This window comes from Neophocaena asiaeorientalis, unplaced genomic scaffold (assembly GCF_003031525.2).
Source record: "Neophocaena asiaeorientalis asiaeorientalis breed wild unplaced genomic scaffold, Neophocaena_asiaeorientalis_V1.1 scaffold217, whole genome shotgun sequence".
Lineage (NCBI taxonomy): Eukaryota > Metazoa > Chordata > Mammalia > Artiodactyla > Phocoenidae > Neophocaena > Neophocaena asiaeorientalis.
This window is the reverse complement of record NW_020172293.1, coordinates 8,589,222-8,608,688: the sequence shown is the minus strand read 5'-3', so window position 1 is coordinate 8,608,688 and position 19,467 is coordinate 8,589,222. Positions and strand designations below refer to the sequence as shown.

Genomic DNA, 19,467 nt, shown 5'->3' with positions numbered 1-19,467 from the left:
TGAACCCACATGTCACAACTACTGAAGCCTGTGTGCCTAGAGCCCATGCTCCACAAGAGAAGCCACTGCAATGAGAAGCCTGCGCACCACAATGAAGAGTAGCCCCTGCTCGCCTCAAGTAGAGAAAGGCCTGCGCACAGCAACAAAGACCCAACACAGCCAAAAATAAATAAAATAAATAAATTTATTTAAAAAAAAGAACTAAAGGTCATGAGAATCTTGAAACTTTTGAAAAAGTTAAATGATATTCATCATTCCTTCTTTCCAAGGTAGAAGAGAATTTAGTGCTTTCTAGAAGGATTTTCAAGAGGATTGAAACGAACAAAAAGGGCTTTTGATAAACTTTCACTTCTTCAGAGTGTCAATTGGTTCTTCTAAGACTATGATTGTTCGGGATCTTATACTAGGTTTAATTTGCTTGTATTAATTCACATGTAGTAGCCACAAAACTATGCTGTCTCCTGAAAAATGACATCAGCTTTGTGTGTGGTGGGGTCTCTGGAGTCTGGAACTGTATTCTCAAAGCATGCTCTGTAGCTGAGGCAGGACTGTACTGTGGGAGAAGTCAGGACACATTCTTTATCATGAGCACCAGTGGAATGATTTTAAGAGATCCAAATGGGAGCTGGTCACTATTTGGCAGGAGAATTAAGAGTGGAGGCCAGAAAATATTGAAGCAGAGAATTAAAAATTATAAATCATAGCCACCACATTGACCAGCGGGAGTAAACTTGTGTAATAAACATAAAGCCAAGCTGTGAATTTCATCACATGTCAAAGAAGGAAAACTGTTTTGAGTATTAATGTCAGAACGTGCGTTTGGGGGGAGAAAGTTTGGAGGACTTGGGTAAATCATTAAAATATGATTTACTTCTATTTGGACCTTTGCAGATTACATATGCAATGCTTTAAAAATTTAGTCTCGGGCTTCCCTGGTGACGCAGTGGTTGAGAGTCTGCCTGCCGATGCAGGGGACACGGGTTTGTGCCCCAGTCTGGGAAGATCCCACATGCCACGGAGCGGCTGGGCCCGTGAGCCATGGCCGCTGAGCCTGCGCCTCCGGAGCCTGTGCTCCGCAATGGGAGAGGCCACAACAGTGAGAGGCCCGCGTACACACACACACAAAAAAATTTAGTCTCCAAGTTTATATATATGTATATATAAGTATATATACATATATATATTTAACATAAAAATATAAACATATAGCATAAAATCATATACTCTTAAAAAGTTATATGTGTATATTCGTGCGTGTATATATATGTGTGTGTGTGTGTGTGTATATATATATATATATATATATATGATCCTAAAAAGTAATCTAGAAATAATCCTAAAGTATATTGAGGAGTGGTAGATATTATCCTGTTATGAAAAACAACAGCTATCTTACAATTTTAGAACAGTCACATCCGTGCCTTTCATATACTAAAATAAAACCAATGTGAGTATCCATATGCCTTGAAATATCAAATATTCTTGCAAAGATATTTGATCTACTTGAAAATAATTGAGAATTAAGAATAATACAAACTGGAAAGTCCAAAACTTGAAAGAGAATAAAGATATGTTTTCCTCTTTTCTTCTCGAAAATCACTCCAAAACAGCAAAAAGAATAAGAAACAGAAATACTATCCCTATTTTTTCTGAAAATAGGTATATCTTTTTATTACCATATATGATGACAGAATAACCCCAGGATGTCAAGACACAAGCTGACATTGGCTCCTCAGACCTAAGATTGGCGGGTTCTCCTCTGAAGAAACTGAACAGCCCCAGTAGGAACCCTCATACACTGACATGTGGGAATCCCCACCCGTAAAAGTGGCTCCCTGCCCAGCCTTTCTGGAGTAATAGCTGACGTTTCATAAGCCCCACCCATGCATACACACAATGACTAATTTTTTTTTTTGGTTGTGTGGCATGCAGGATCTTAGTTCCCTGACCAGAGATCCAACCCGTGCCCCCTGCAGTGGAGGCACAGAGCCTTAACCACTGGACCACCAGGGAAGTCCCAATGCCTCATTCTTAAATAGAAAGGACAGGCAAGCTTATCAAACATCTGAGGAACGCCTTAATTATGGGAGACAGATGAAAACAATAACAATAAACTTAAGAGAAGAACTTGGAAGAAACAAAAATTACAGGGAAGAGAAGAGAAAATATTTTAAAACTGTAAGTAATACCCACCATGAAATAAGAGAAGATACTGCAACCATCAAAACATGACCAGGAAGCTATTGGAAAGGATTATTAAGAAAATATGAACGAACTGTTGGAAAATAATAAATATGACAGCAGTATGAAGAAACACAATAGAAAGCTTGGTAGGTAAGATAGAAGAAATTTCCCCAAAAATAATGAGACATAAGACAAACATGGCAGGAAAGAAAGAGAAAAGAAATCAAAGTTCACCTTGGGAGGTCAGGCATTTAACGTATATGCTTTCTAGAAATAGAGATGATGATGGAGAGAGTGTTAGAGAAATAACATAAGAAATTTTCCCACAACTGGAGAATTTAAGATTCTAGATCAAAGAATCGATTTTAAAAAGGGAGCAGTGAGAAGTTTCAGAATACTGGAAATAAAGAGATGAGCCTTTAAAAAAGTATACAGTAAAGAGTTGGGAGTCAGAATGTTAGCTGACCCAACAGCAGCATGGGGAGCAAGAAGACAATGGGGCCCTACCTTCAAATACTGCAGGGTAGTGTTTTCTAACCTGCAGTTCCATCCCTCACCAAACTGCCCACGAGTGGTGATGGTAGAATAAATATATTTTAAGCATGCAAAGATACAACATTTTTTGTTTCCATCACATCCCCTTTTAGGCAGCTATAGAATGCATGCTCTAGCAAATCCCAGGCTGATGATGAAGAGAGATGCTGGGAACTAGGGAGCCAGTGCAGATTGGGACGTGCGGGACAAGCATGGGGGCTGGAGAACTCCAAGAAAATAACGAGTTGATAAGCTGTGATAAGTTTGATCTTGTGGAAATTTGTATTAAAAGCTGTAGAAGGGGTTTCGCTGGTGGCACAGTGGTTAAGAATCCACCTGCCAATGCAGGGGACACAGGTTCGAGCCCTGGTCCGGGAAGATCCCACATGCCGCGGAGCAACTAGGCCCGTGTGCCACAACTGCTGAGCGTGCGCTCTAGAGCCTGCGAGCCACAACTACTGAAGCCCGCGTGCCTAGAGCCCATGCTCTGCAACAGGAGAGGCCACTGCAATGAGAAACCCGTGCACCACAAGGAAGAGTGGCCCCTGCTCGTCACAACTAGAGAAAGCCCACATGCAGCAACGAAGACCCAAAGCAGCCAAAAATAAAATAAATAAATAAAAAAGCTGTAGAGGGCTTCCCTGGTGGCGCAGTGGTTGAGAGTCCGCCTGCCGATGCAGGGGACACAGGTTCGAGCCCTGGTCCGGGAAGATCCCACGTGCCACGGAGCGGCTGGGCCCGTGAGCCATGGCCACTGAGCCTGCGCATCCGGAGCCTGTGCTCCGCAACGGGAGAGACCACAACAGCGAGAGGCCTGCGTACAGAAAAAAAAAAGCTGTAGAGAGGGAGAAAATATTTGCAATAAACCCCCACATATCTGATAAAAAAAATACACAAAGAACGTTTAAAAAATCATTTAAAACAATAAGAAAACCAACAATCTGATTTTAAAAAGGATCCAGGGCTTCCTTGGTGGCGTAGTGGTTAAGAATCCACCTGCCAATGCAGGGGACACAGGTTCGAGCCCTGGTCCGGGAAGATCCCACGTGCTGCAGAGCAACTAAGCCCGTGTGCCACAACTACTGAGCATGTGCTCTAGAGCCCGTGAGCCACAACTGCTGAGCCCGCTTGTCACAACTACTAAAGCCCACGTGCCTAGAGCCTGTGCTCTGCAACAAGAGAATCCACTGCAATGAAAAGCCCATGCAATGAAGAGTAGGCTCCACTCACCGCAACTGGAGAAAGCCTGCACGCAGCAACAAAGACCCAACACAGCCAAAAATAAATAAATTTTTAATAATTAATTAATTAATTAATTTAAAAAGAGCCAAAGGCCTTCACAGGCGTCTCACCAAAAAAGATAGAGAGATGGCTGATAAGCATCTGATAAGATGTTCCATACCATATGTCATCAGGGAAAAATGCACATTGTGAGATACCGCTACATACCTATTAGAATGGCTAAAATCCAAAACACCAACAATGCAGTGAAACCACTCTATATGATACTGTAATGATGGACCCATGTCTTTATATATTTGTTCAAACCCATAGTATGTGCTGGTGAAGACGTGGAGCAACAGGAACTCATTCATTGCTGGTGGGATACAAAATGGTACCAGTACTTGGGAAGACTGTTTAGCAATTTCTTACAAAACTAAACATACTCTTACCCTACAATCCGGCAATCATGCTGCTTGGTATTTACCACATAGAATCAAAAACTTATGTCCACACAAAAACCTGCCCACAAATGTTTGTAGCGGCTTTATTCATACTTGCCAAAACTTGGAAGCCACCAAGATGTCCTTCAGTAGGTGAATGGGTAAATAAACTGTGATATATCCAGACAATGGAATATTATTCAGGGCTAAAAAGAAAGGAGCTTTCAAGCTATGGAAAGACATAGAGGAAACCTAAAGGTGTACTACTAAGTAAAAGAAGACAGTCTGAAAAGGCTACATACTGTATTATTCCAACTTTCTGACATTCTGGAAAAGGCAAAACCGTGGAGACATAAAAAGATCAGGGGTGGCCAGGGGAGGGGTGGTGGGAAGGGATGAATAGGCAGAGCATAGAGGACTTCTAGGGCAATGAAACCACTCTATATGATACTGCAATGATGGATCCGTGTCTTTATACATTTGTCCAAACCCATAGAATATGCAACACCAAGAGTGAACTGTGGACTTAGGGTGATAATGATGTGTTAGTGTAGATCCATGAGCTGTAACAAATACCCCACTTTGATGGAGGATGTGGATAGTGGGGAAGGCCATGTCTGCATGGGGGCAGGGTGTACATGGGATAGCTCTGTACCTGCCTCTCAATTTTGCCGTGAACTGAAAACTACTCTAAAAAATAGTCTTTTTTAAAAAGGTTGTAGGGACAGGGTCTAAGAAAATGAAGCAAAAGGAAAACCATGAATGTCATAGAAGAAAGGAAATGTAACCATGATGCACCACTTGAATTAGCAGTGAACAATATATGAATAATGTAAACACTAACCAAAAAAATCATTGAAAAGTTGTGCTAGAGCTCTACTGGGAGGAACTGGGAGTGGGAATTGGGATTGCAGTGTGTAAGAGAGCTAATGCTTCACCAACCTTCAGAGGAAGTCAGCAGTGTTTTTTATTTTATTTAATTTTATTTTACCTTATTGACTTGACTTTGCTTTATTTTATTTTCTTCCAGTTCTGTTGAGATATAATTGACACACATCACCGTCTAAGTTTAAGGTGTACAGCATAATGATTGGACTCACGTACATCATGAAATGATCACCACAATAAGTTCAGTGAACACCCATCGTTTCCTACAGATGCAAAAGTAAAGAAATAGAAAACAACAGATGTCTAAAACTAATGGATCAGAAGATAGCAGTAAAAATGTATCATTCTGAAATATGTAGTTAAATACCAGAGCTATTTGGCTAGATATGGATTATTATTAAATCCCTAGCTTTTGTTTTGTGTAATGAGTCATTCTGATAATATTGATAAGTTTAAATACTATTGAGTCCAGTATTAAAAATCACTAAGTGAAAGGAAGTGAGTCGTGCAGAAATCATCAAGAGTATATCACAAACTGGGAATTATGATCAATCCGTTCTGACTATCTCAGGTTGAGTTAAAAAGAAATATCATAGAAAACAGCTAAAAGCCTTAAAAAGTGGGGGTTTTTTTGGAGGGGAAGGATTGGGTAGTCAGAGGAACAAGATGTGATGAAAAAGGAGATTCTTTTATTTTAAGCTTTTTCTTTAGCATTGTAACGTATAAACTATACATAGGCGAGTATTACCGTGAAAAAAAAATGTCATTTACAAAAGAATGATGTCTACCATTAATTCCAAACCAATATGGTCACACTTTTTGTGCTCTCTCATAATAATTCAGTTAAACCTAAATGAGAAGTTAAGTTGATTGACATTTCTGTCTCATTTATTTCCAGATAAATAATTTGTAAATTAGGTTGTGGTCAAATTGTGAATAGAAGAAAAGCCTAGAAAATTATTAACTAATAATTATGAAATTAATTTAGAGCATAAATAGAAGTAAAAACATTAATTACCAGTCAAGAAAAATATTCTAATGATCTTTAAAATGTTTAAAAATAACAGATGCAGACTCTTTATTTGGGCCCATCCAATGTTGTTTTTTTAGAAAGTGAATAAATTTATGTTTCTGCTTTTATTCTAGGCATCAAAAGTGTTTCAGAGTTAGCCACTCATGAAACCTACAGGCACTATATCTCCTGTTAACATTATTTTCCACTCTAAGTCATTTCAGAAAAGCCATATAGAATGTAACCATTATTTAGAATTATGACATGAGTATTAAGCACTGCACTGCATTGGAATTTTTATCCTAAAAAAACCATAGCTCAGTTTTGTATAATATTTTGCAATTATGCTGTCATTAAAGACAGAGAATGCAAAAACAAAGAAAATGTTAGCCTTAAATTCTATGTAATCATTTCATGATTAAAGAGTTAAAATAATGGTTCTATAATTAGTTTCTATACTTGTGTGATAAAACCTCTGTAATGTGAAAAAGAACATGATAATTGTTTTATTTTGTCATCAAAAACCATCAGTTTTGGTAATTTAATTTCCATTGCTTTTTTATTTCAAATTTCCATAATATATTCCTGATTTTCACTCTTCTTTTAGTTCTTCAGGGTTTTCACCTATAATATTAAAATCCACTTGCTCTTTATTCAGACACTCAATTGTATATTTTAGTTTAAAGCACAGACTTTAACTGTAGGTCACAACTGACTAACCTTTGTATCCCCAGTGGTTTTATTGAATGAATAGTATAATCTATAACCTTTCCTCAACTCTCTAACCCATTAGAATAACCTTACATGTCCTTGCCGTTTAATAGACAGTTCAAGAAAAATCACACGATTTATGAAAAGTAAGTGCACTTTGGGTATTAACCCCAAATTAGAACTGCTTCTTGCATTGTGCAAAGAAAAATGACATATGTGGTTTCTTATAGGCAGTAACATTTTATTTTCAAGAGTGCATTTAAATTCATAGGTATACCTGGAAAACATTTTCTCTCCCATCATTTATTTGTTTAAAGCCACACAGAGTTGCCTGCTAGGAAGACTCATGCCTGCAGAACTCTGCTTCTGTCCACGGCTCAGCCCCCATTTCTCACAGGGGCTTGTGGAGGTTCAATCTGGATTTCTCCACCATCCCTGGGGTCTTAGATTCTACCATTCACCCTCATAGTATTCAAAGACTGTCTGTTTAGAAAGGTTTATTAGAATACGATCTCTTTGATAGTTTTATATTGATAGTTTTTGAAAGCTTGCTAAATAATATTGCTTTTGTGCTGAGTTTTACCATATGCCTCCCTGGAAATGTGGCCTGAAGACCAACCCTTGCTGGTAGAAACCAACTTGTATTATTTCTGTGAAATTTCCTAGTTAGAAGGAGCCACCTCAGGCTCACAATGGAATAGCTTTTCTCGTGTATTTATTGTTGAGTCCTGAAATTATGTATGTCTGTGCGTGTGTGTGTTCTTTGTAGCTGGAGGAATTCCCCTCGAAAAAGTAAAGCTAAATTTTTCTCACTCCTGCCTGAGCCCAGTGACAGGCTAATAAGGAAGAATGATGATAGTAATAAAATGGGGCGAGGGGTACATTCCTGAGATTTTGCTGCTTATGAAATGATAGCCCTGTTACCGAATGACCACAGAGGGACTTGGAGTGAGACCCCGTCCCAAGTCTTTCTGATGGAGAGAGATGACCCTCCCTGTGACTCATCACATCAGAAGCAAGTGCAGTATTAACAGCTTTGGTGACCACCTTTTCAACCCAGAGAACATAGCTGTACATTTTTAATTTGTTATGATTTATAACACTGAAATTGGTGTGAAATGGACCACAAATCATGGGTGTCAGAATCTGAAAATGAATTTTATCAGCTGAGGAGAGTGAATGCCTCTGGGATTTGCATAAGTTTCTCATAATTCTTTTCATATTACAGATGATGAGTATAACTGAAAATGACACTAAGTAGCTAATTTCACATGTACGCGTAAACATATATAAATATAGACACTTAGCCTCACTTTAGACTTTCCCTGTAATTCAAGGTGATTTGTACCTACCCATAGAAATATTTGTCTAAAATCCTTATAGCAAATATTAAGACCATTCGTTACATCTCACAAATATCTGGGATTATCTACAGAAAAATGCGAACGTTAAAACAAGGTATTCACCAACTTTATTTTTTCACTGTACAAACTTGGAAGAGAGAATTTATACCAGTATAAAAATGCTAAGATTGAAGAAGGATCTATCCCCAAATTTCAGATGTTGTAAATACCTTTCAGCATCACGAAAGAGCTGCCCTTGTTAGAAACTGACTTTGCATGCATAATTAATTTAAGGACCACATTCCTCCTTCACAACCAGAAGAGAGATTGAATTCAGGTGTTTGGTGAACATATGGAGGATTGACTGAGAATTTATGACCTGTGGTTTGAGTGTAAAACCCCAAGATACTTGCTGATAAAACTTAATGAAGCTTGTGCAGAGGAGCTATTTTTATCTGTAGTTCGGTAATTGATACATTTCTTGGTTTAACCCTCCCACCCTGTCCCCCATTCCTCATAAATCTTCCAGTCTGAGAGGTAGAGCCACAGCAGAAAGCCAGTCTTCTTAGCCTGGTCCCACCAATGCGTACCTGAGCTGAAGTTCAGAGTTGGCTTTGTCATGGCATTTTAGCCTGTTCCTTCCCTTTTAATTTAGAAATTTATGCCTCTTCGCCTGCACAGGTGACAGGAGGCAAACCATGGGCCATGGGAAGAAGTGCTTCCAGGTTCCTCTAAGAGAAGCAGAAGTTTTCAGAGGAGTGATACCACTTACTCTGCCTTAAGGAAGCTAAGACGAGGCACAGTGGAGCCCATTGTTAGAGTTTAGGCAACAAATTCATTGCCATTTAGAGGCTTTTCTTTTCCCCCTAGAGGAAGCACACTCTGGGGGACAGGAACCCGCCACAAACACACCCTAGCACTCTCCCTCTGCTGCTCTGTGTGTCCCTAGGATTTCACAAAGAATGCTCCGATTTGAGTGGCAGGAAAGAGAACATATGACACGTGCTCCATTTTACCATACGGGGTGTAATGGGTTTAATGAGAAACCTGGGTTTGCTCACTAATTTACAGCAATTAAGAACTCGGTTCTGACATCTGTAGATTATAACTACTTGTCTGGCGATTACGAGATCAGGAATATTTTATGGAATTGCTAATCAGTAGAGAAAAATATCTAAGTGAGAAGAGCTTTGTTTACCTGCAGCCTCTGAATGGCGTTGGTTCCTGGTCCCTGAGCTAGCATCCCTTCTTAGTTCAGTAACGTCACCACCACCCCCCCACCAACACTTTAGTCATCCCTGTTCAAGAACTTGTTTATATCCACTTTATCACGCTGACAATCTGTCTATTTTGAAAGGATTACAACTCCGTACATCGACGCGTAACATCACAGTAAGACATTGCTTAATGATCTGAGACGCTTGTGGTCATTGCTGGCTGCCTGTTTCCAAAGCTATGTGACAGGTCTGCCCTACATATGTTTTCTCCAGTGTCACTTTTTGCCTGCTCCAGTTTGGTTGTCTGCTTTAAGTGACGTCCAGGAAATAGTTGAATTTTGGACTTGCCACTGGTACTAATAAAGGCACTAAAAGCTTTTCCGTTCCTCGGATGTAAGAAGAATTAGTCAAGAAAGGGAGGGAAATACGCTCTAATTTTTCTCCAATGAAAAAGTTTCCAAAAATACGAGTAGTCTTGCAGGATAGGCTGTTCCCATACTGTGCTGGATCTTTAGTCCTTCCGTCTCTGTAAGTACCAAGGAAATCAATTAAAAAGATAACATTTCCCTTAAATAAGTCGACTAAAACCCAGAAACCTTGCACGGAGTTTGAGTTGTTAGCTAAAGACATCAGAGGTCAGCAGAACAGGATCTGAGTATAAATGAATGGAGTCTTGGAAGCTTTAACTTAACTATCGCCTTTCTAAGTGTGCTGGGATTCAAACCATAATGAGGTTTCAGCATCCTGACGGTGGCATCCCAGGAACCGGAGAGGATAGGTCTTTGAAGTGCCGGCAGGTGGAGGAGAAAAAGTTCCTTAAGCAGAGAGGCTGGTACTTTTCCCATCTGGTGTGCCTGTGGAATACCTGGGGGGAGGTGATAGAAATATATCAACAGGAAAAAGCTTCGAGTGTGGAGCTGCTTTATTTCCACGGTCTCAGGTATAATTTGGAAATCGGCTTTTGCATTTTTTTTAATTGGGAAAAAGAATAATGTCCTTTTGCATCCCCAGTAATTGGATGCCAAGTACAGGTATGAAATTCACTAGCATTTGGAGTAGAATTTTGTACTTAGGCCAGAAAGTAAATTGCTAGGGCTGAGAAGTGTAGAGCAACAATGAAGAGGCCGAAGGTATGAGCTAATACGGTTAACCAAAGTCTTTACTGTGTCCCTGTTCTTTTGCAAATTGGGGATTTGAAGGAGATCTGTTACAAACTGAACCCTTGGCAAAGTAACTAAAACCCGTTTTAACCAGGAATATCTCCTTGTGGGTTGTGTGTCGACCCAGATCCTAGCAGGTCACCAATTTCTGCCAGAAAGAGAAACTAGGATGAGTCCTTGAGTTTGGTTTTACCAAACCACCTGGTTGGTGGGGCTGTTCTCCCCACACTCGGGGAAAACATGGTTGCTTTGGCCTTAAGAGGGCTGATTTGCAGAGATCATAGAACCAGAGTGGGGCGTTTTGGTACAGTGATGGGGAGGTTGACAAAAGGAGTTGCCCTAAGCCATTGGGTAGATTTCCATGGGGTGTTCTTGGCTGTACACTGGTGTCTAGCGGAAAGTGCCCTGCATTGGTTTCACGTGTTAAAGTCTGGCAGTGACCATCTTTCAGTGACATCTCGTGCGATAGTATTTCCTTTGTGTAATTTTTCTAGGAGACCAGAACTTTGGAGTGATTAATCATATAAACGATAGTGGTAAAACTCATTCATCAAGTACGATTCCTCTCTTTTACTCTGCTCTTCTAACCAACAGGCTTTGCAACAGGCAATATTTATTAGGTTGCAACTGTGGACAAGGCATAGTTCTGTGAGCCCTTCCAGGCAACTTGATTTCATTTAATAGTATACAACGCCCTCACATTGTTTAAGGTGACATGGTGGTGATAGGTGGTGTGTGTGTGTATGCTAAAGAGAGCAAGGTTTAGGGAGTTTAGGTGTTATCTTTTGTTGTCATCAGAGGGAGACCTGCCATACAATCACATTGCAAACCCCTGTTTGCATCATATCCACTAACATCGTACCGGCCAAATCAAGTCACACAGCCAAGGCCATCATCAGTGGGTATCTGTTTGCTGCAGAGCAAGTTAACACAGACTTAGCTTCAAGCAACACATGTTTATTGTATCAGTTTCTGTGGGTCTGGTGTCTGGCAACGGCTTAGCGGAACGCCCCTGCTCCAGGTCTCATCCCGGTGCGATCAAGGTGTCAGCCAGGCTGGGTTCTCACTTGGAGGCTGTGCTTAGGGAAGCCCCACTTCCCTGCTCCTGGAGTTGTTGGCATTATTCTGTTCTTTGAAGCTGTAGGATTCGTGACAGCTCCCTTCTTCAAAGCCAGAAAGGGGAAAGAAGGACTAGTAAGATGGACCCTGTGTTCTTATTTAACCACATACATGTAGTCGTACACATTTCTTGACCTTTGCCTCATTTTACTGGATAGAAGCAAGTCACAGGCCCTGCCCACACTCATGTGTTTGGGTTGCGCAAAGGTTGGGATCCCAGAGGCAGGGATCATGGGACACCTGAAAGTCTGTCCATCATAAATATTTGCTAACAATTCACCTGCCGCAGGGATGTGACGTACAAAATATATGATTGTAATGAAGCCCTAAACTTAAGGAAGAGAAACACACACCCGTCTAAGTACCAAACACTGTAAAACGGTATCTGGGTCAGAGGACAGGGAGTATTGAGGAATTGAAAGGAAACGATGGACATGGGCTGCAGTAGTTAGGAAAGGCTTCAAGGAGGTGGAATTTGATTTCTTTGACTTCCTGGTAGAATTGGAAAGATGGAAAGAAAAAGAAAGGGTATTACAGAAAGAAAGATACGAACAAATTTATCTCCTCTCTTCCTTGGAAGTGTCTCTTCTCTTGTACTAGAGTGTAGAATCATCTCCCCCTTCTGAGCCCATGGATACATCCCCTGCCTCTGTCTTCCTCCTCTCTTCGCTTTCCCTTTCTCCTTCCTTCTATAGGAAGGAAGGTATGTACCAAGATGGTACCTCCTTGTTCAGAGCAATGAGGTTATTCTCCCTTCCATTGAATTCTGGGTCTTAAGGCTATGCCCTCTATTCCAGTTTTCTGGATTTCCCTTGCATAATTAAACATGCAAATGTTAAAGCATTTTTAGTCCATAAAGAATTCATCAGTCACGTCACAGACACCTCTCTCTCAGCATATGATGGTCTGAAAAGATAGGTCAGAACTCAAGCCTGCAGGCCAGTGTGCCCAGTGTTAGATCAGGAGCAGAGGCAAGGCTGCATGGACAATGCCCAGTGGTCTTTTTTTTAAAATATTTGCTTCTTGGGCCTGTTACTAGGGGTCCACTAGCCTTATCTCGGTGCAGTGAAAGTAAATAACCTAGAAAAGCAACATATAAAACAGGCAGCATCTGTAGAATATAAAGTAGAGCTTACAAGCTAGCAGGCAACAGACATTTTTTTGTCTCACCTAGGACTGAAAAATTAAAATAAGCCAACATTTAAAATTAGAAGGTAGGGGGCTTCCCTGGTGGCGCAGTGGTTGAGAGTCCGCCTGCCGATGCAGGGGACGCGGGTTCGTGCCCCGGTTCGGGAAGATCCCACATGCCGTGGAGCGGCTGGGCCCGTGAGCCATGGCCGCTGAGCCTGCGCGTCCGGAGCCTGTGCTCCGCAGCGGGAGAGGCCACAACAGTGAGAGGCCCGCGTACTGCAAAAAAAAAAAAAAATTAGAAGGTAGGGTGGGGACTATAATTCTGACTTCTCTCAAAAAAAAAAAAGTTAGAAGGCAACATCAGACCCATATCCTTTCAGGGCAATAATCTACTGGAACCAAGTAAGGGCCTCCCTTTCTAGACCAAGCATATTTCTCCCAGTTGTCCAAGGACATACTTTGTGCTTCCAGAGCAGTGGGTCTCCTTCACTCTTTAGTTAATTGCCCTGCAGGCATTGGAATTTGTCCCAACTATGAAGCCTGCAGGCCTTGTTTTCAAAGTGTTGTCCATAGAGCACTTGCTTTCAAATGCATGCAGATTCCTGGGCCCTGCACTAGCCGGGCTGACTCAGAATATCTCAAGATGAGTCTCAGTCAGCATTTTTTGAAAAGCACTCTGGATGATGAGATTCATACACAAGGCGTGTCTAGTGGTGAGACCCGCGATTATGAAGTTTCTTTCCTCATTCAGCGCACCTGTGCAGCACAGATACAGGGCAGGCTCAGATGCTTTTCTGCAAATAGGATTGTGGCTGCAGTTAGCATGGATTGGTGTTTTCCGCTACTTTTGCTTGTGAAGCACATCGCAGGAGTCCAATCTGAAGGTTTTAAAACTTAGTACTCTGTGTGATCTACCTCTGATAGGAGAGAGTACATTCCCACGGTAATTGGATGGGAAAGATTGAGGTTCCGTCTAAGCCAGGGTTAGGTTGTACATGTGAGTTAGGGATCTCCATAGTGTGTGATCCAATGTACGCTTTCTTGACCCTGTCAGAAAAAAGTCCCAGATCATTACGGGACCAAAACCCTCTTCATTTAGTTTAAAATACACACACACACACACGAGTGTGTGCGCGTGTATAAACACCAGTGTGTAAGAAAGGCTAAATGCTAATGTTGGACATAAACCGTGTCGATTTTTTTTTACCCAAAAAGCATCTCTGTCATTCCCATCCTCATCCCTCCTTTCTGTACACTGTTGGTAAATTATGATTTACTGACTCCTCATTAAGAGTTTTATTGTCTTCATTCACCCATCTGATCAACTTAGGTGATATCTTTGTTATATTCCTCACCAAAAAAAATAATAATAGTGAGCAACTTTAAGTTGGCAGTGAACCCAAGTATAAGTTGATTGGGGTCTGCAGGCATTCGTCACGAATGCTAATGAATATTTCAAATTTCCTTTGGCCTTCTTGGCAGAAGAGGTAACCAAGAGCTTTAGAAATCCAGATGTGAGTTATTGGCTCTTAGAGCCTGGCCTGAGAGGCAGAACTAAGCAGTTGCAGTGGTTCCATCTCTAGAAGCCAGGGTTTCACCTGCAGACTGCCAGCTGTTATTCCCCAAGGATTCTTGATAGGCTTCCAGTCTTTGGAAATCTCCATCCATCAGAAAACCACTGCAGCCTTCAACCCTCGGGTGCTTTGCTAGTCTTGGGCAGGTCAGTCTGCTTCCTCTAGAGCATAAGAAGAAAGGAAGCAGGGAAAAGGGAGTGAAACAGTGGTCTCGCCAGCTGCTCAGATTTGGAAATAAGGTCAGAAGTGAGTTCCAGTTCTTGTCTTGTCCTATGAAAAGCATGAAGGTCACCAGAACTTAAAATTAAGGACCTGGGTCCACTTCCCTTGTGAGACTGAGAATGTAAATTGGTACAGCCACTATGGAGAACAGTATGGAGGTTCCTTAAAAAACTAAAAATAGAACTACCATATGACCCAGCAATCCCACTCCTGGACATATATCTAGAGAAAAACATGGTTCAAAAGGATACATGCACCCCAATGTTCATTGCAGCACTGTTTACAATAGGGAAGACATGGAAGCAGCTTAAATATCCATTGACAGATGAATGGATAAAGAAGATGTGGTACATATATACAACGGTATATTACTCAGCCATTAAAAAGAATGAAATAATGCCATTTGCAGTAACATGGATGGACCTGGAGATGACCATACTAAGTGAAGTAAGACAGAGAAAGACAAATATCATATGATATCGCTTATATGCGGAATCTAAAAAAATTTTATTTCATGATGCAAAAACTTATTTACAAAACAGAAACAGACTTACAGACTTAGAGAATGAATTTACAGTTACCAAGGGGGAAAGATGGGGGGAGGAATAGATTGGGAATTTTGGATTGACATTTCCACGCTGCTGTATTTAAAATAGATACCCAACAGGGACCTACTGTATAGCACAGGGAACTCTGCTCAATATTCTGTAATAACCTAAATGGGAAAAGAATTTGAAAACAATAGATACAAGTATACGTATAACCAAATCACTTTTTTGGGAGACTGTGCATTCAGGTAATCACAAATAGTAAGAAGAGGTCCGTTTTCACCAACGGTTTGGACTTCACGTACCTAATAATTATGTGGTTAAAACTGTCTGTGCTACATGAAAATAATAGGGAAATATTTCTACTAAGACTTGTAAAATTTTTCGCCAGGCAGGCCTCCTACAATCCCCCTATTAAAAGCTGTGAAGTATGCAGGGGACAAAAGAGTCACAGCTGGAAAGAGGGCAGTGAGGTGAATGAATGTTCACTTTCCTAGCCTTTGTCTTATGAATCTGTCCACGTACCTACACCATCACAGTTTCACATGGAGGGTGAGAAGTTCTGTGGATTGGGCGTTCCATCTGGAAAACGTATCTGCTGGGACAAGATAAGATGCTGTATATATGATTTAAAAACCAGTAGGAATAACACCCTGCTAGGCTCAGGAGTGTGGAGGGGAAGTTTAAAGTGGTACCCACGTGTAGACGGAAGCTTCGTGTTGTCAACTAGCACATTTTACAGATTAACTTTCCATGTTCTCTGGCTGATCAGTCCCAAAGTTCTATCAGAAGAGGAACAAAGGGAACACAAGTTTTCATTGACTGGGAAATCATCAAATTGAATGTATCGACAGGATATTCCAGAAGCTCTCACGAAATTGATAGAAACATAAGGTGATAGGAACCCACCGAGGAGATGAAGTGTTGAAAGACAATCCCCTATTCTTAGAAGTTGTTCATGTTATGGTCCTGGATGTGATCATTTTCAATTTGAGGTTTTCAAACGTTTGGAATTCTTGAAAATACGTGAAATTATACAAAGACATGTTAGTCTGAGAATTTTATAGGCTCTCCTCTGACAGACTTTCTCTTTCCAGGCCACCTCTCACAAATGACATTACCCAGGGGGCTGTGCAGCCAAAAGAACTCAGATCCACTCTGAGTCATCAGGGCAACATGTCTTCAATGAAGGGACCCATCCTCCTATGGGCTGACAGCTTCCCATTCTGCCAGCAGCTTGCAGGGGTATATGTGATAAATACAAGACTTGGTTCTTGTCCTCAGGAAGTCTGAAGTTTTGCTGGAAAACTATATACCTAATGTGCTTGAATAGCTGTCCGGATTGGATGTGATGTTGTGCTTAGGGAATGGAATCCACCAGAAGTGCTGTGAGATTTAAGATTGATTTTGGTTATATCTATTACTCTTGCAAAATACTGTTTTAAATATGTATGTAATTTAATAGGGGAGGGGCTTTGGTGTCTGCTGTGTGATTTACTAAATGAAACAACAGGGTATAGTGAGATGAGGCTGGGTTAGTGGCCAGAAAATTCTGGATTCTAGTCTCACATTCCCCACTGGCTAGAGAAAGACTGGAGACTTCAAACAAGTTACTTATCTTCTCTGAATGGTAGTTTCTACCTTTGTATGTGTGTGTGTGTGTGTGTGTGTGAGAAATACTACCTTCTGCACCTATCTTATAAGCTTTCTGTGAGGATAAAACAGAATTCAAAGCTATAAAAAAGAAGGCAAAATTATTATGACCTCATTGGTTCAATCAAACTACCACCTGAGGTTATTTTTAAAATGCTTTTCATGTATACTGTGAGTGTTGGATTTTGTGTATAGACGCGGGAAAACTCATAAACAAGAACTTCATATAATGGCATTACGAAAGTAATACTGCACGTTTGTGAGTCTATATTGTATGGTGTCTCACTTGATTGTTACAACTATGGTATTTAGAGCAAAGAGGATTCTTATGTGCGCTTCCTATATATAAAAGAAGCCGCAGCCCAGAGACGTTAAGTACCTCACTTTAAGAAGGTGGAGGAGCTAGGACTGGACCCTGGTATTTCCGACTTTTCATGCAATGTCCTTTCCAAAAAATTTTTGCTGCCAACACCTTGCCAGATTACCGAGAGGAAATGAGGCTTTTAAAGAGCTGCGTAAAAAAGGAATGTCTAAAAATACCACTTGCCCTCTTGAATATCTGTCTAAAATCACCTCAGTAAGTCTTAATCATGAGAACAAAATGAAAACATATTTCAAATGCCTAGATATTGTCTTAAAATTTCACTTCCTCTCAAACAGCACCATTTCACAGCAAGCTGCCATTTTTTCCTAGCAACTTCCATCCACAGATTGTATTTCTGAAGGGTGTTCACTGTTGCCCGTTTTGTCTTTTAGCAACAGATCAACTCCTAGCAACCATGATCGGATACAGCGTCTCCGGCAAGAATTTCAGCAAGCAAAGCAGGATGAAGATGTGGAAGATCGGCGACGTACCTATAGCTTTGAACAACCCTGGGTGAGTGTTTGGTGCCTTGCCACAGTCGTGGGAAGTCCTGCAACTTCCCTGCAGTAAAAACCTCTAAGCTGTGACCTCAGACCTTTATGAAACAAGACAAGATGGAGCCAGATTCCTTTGACCTTTAGCATATTGACCTTTTCCTCATTTCCATCTGGGTTTCATCACTGCTAATTTCATTTTATATCTTGTTGCACCATCTGTCCGTTTCAGAATAGGTTTCATTTGCCTGATGACAAGACAGAGCAGAAGTATTCTGACTCTCAGCTATGCATTTTTTAAAGTTTAGTTCAGTATTTTTCTATATACATTTTTCTGAGAGTCAGAGCCTGAATAAATCAGTTCAGCATGTCTATGGTGTATCTACTCTACGCAAAGTACAGTATTTAGTGATTCTTGATTCTCCCCCATCTCCTGTGTGCATTTGTTGAGCCCCTGCCAGGTCTCTGCCTCAAGCCCATCTCCAGTCGTCCCTCCCATCGCCGCCAGAGGGACCCTTCTACAGCAGCGCTCTGAATGGCTTCTCAATGCCCCCAAGATAAGTCCAGATTCCACAGTGTGGCGGGCTAATTAATCCTCCCAATCCCGCCCCAGACTTGGGCTCTGATCTTGTGTTTTGCCTTAGAGATGATGTCACTTCTGGGAATGGGAGGCATTGGAGCAGATTTGGGGGTTCAATATGATGGGAATTGTGAAGCCTTTCCTTGGAAACCTGAGAGAGTCAACTGGAGATGAGTGAATAAGCTGCCTGAGGCAGGAAAATCTAACTGAGGGTATTAGTAAGTCCAGTCAACATGACAGTGTGACCATAGCCAATAATGCTTTGAGGACAGGGAATAGAAAAATAATTTTTTAAAAATTAATTGACTAACTTATTTATTTTTGGCTGCATTGGGCCTTCGTTGCTGCGTGCGGGCTTTCTCTAGTTGCGGCGAGCGGGGGCTACTCTTCGTTGCGGTGCGCGGGCTTCTCATTGCGGTGGCTTCTCTTGTTGCGGAACACGGGCTCTAGGCGCACGGGCTTAAGTAGTTGTAGCATGCAGGCTCAGTAGTTGTGGCTCATCGGCTTAGTTGCTCTGGGCATGTGTGATCTTCCCAGACCAGGGCTTGAACCTGTGTCCCCTGCATTGGCAGGCGGATTCTTAACCACTGCGCCACCAAAAGGAGTCCCAGAAAATAATTTTTTTTAAAAAAAATTTATCTTATTGAAGAATAGTTGATTTACAATGTTGTGTTTATTTCTGCTATACAGCAAAGCAATTCAGTTATACATATCTATTCTTTTTCATATTCTTTTCCATTATGGTTTATCACAGGATATTGAATAGAGTTCCCTGAGCTATACAGTAGGACCTTGTTGTTTAGAAAACTGATTTTTTAGTTGAATTCTGTGATGAGGATTGGCAAGACAGACATGGCAGAAAGTCAATGAAGGCAAGCCTGGTGAGGATACTGGTGAAGCACTGCCCCGTGTGGGCAGGGTGGGCAGTACAGCTCAGGGATGAACAGTATTCACCACCGGGGTGAACCGGTGGTCAGTACCGCTCTGATAGCCTGGGAGGCTGCTGGGAGTGGAGCTGGGGGTGCCAGCAGTCTAGGATTATAAAGCTTAGGAGGCTGCGGTCAAAAGA

The 19,467-nt window shown here is 41.2% G+C and overlaps 1 protein-coding gene across 1 annotated transcript in view; it reads left to right on the top strand.

Annotated features, from left to right (window-relative positions):
- PARD3 (par-3 family cell polarity regulator) overlaps nt 1-19,467 on the top strand; it is a 377,491-nt gene that overhangs the window by 340,020 nt on the left and 18,004 nt on the right. The window contains 1 exon segment of the mRNA XM_024766062.1: nt 17,717-17,837. Coding sequence (XP_024621830.1) covers nt 17,717-17,837 — 121 coding nt within the window.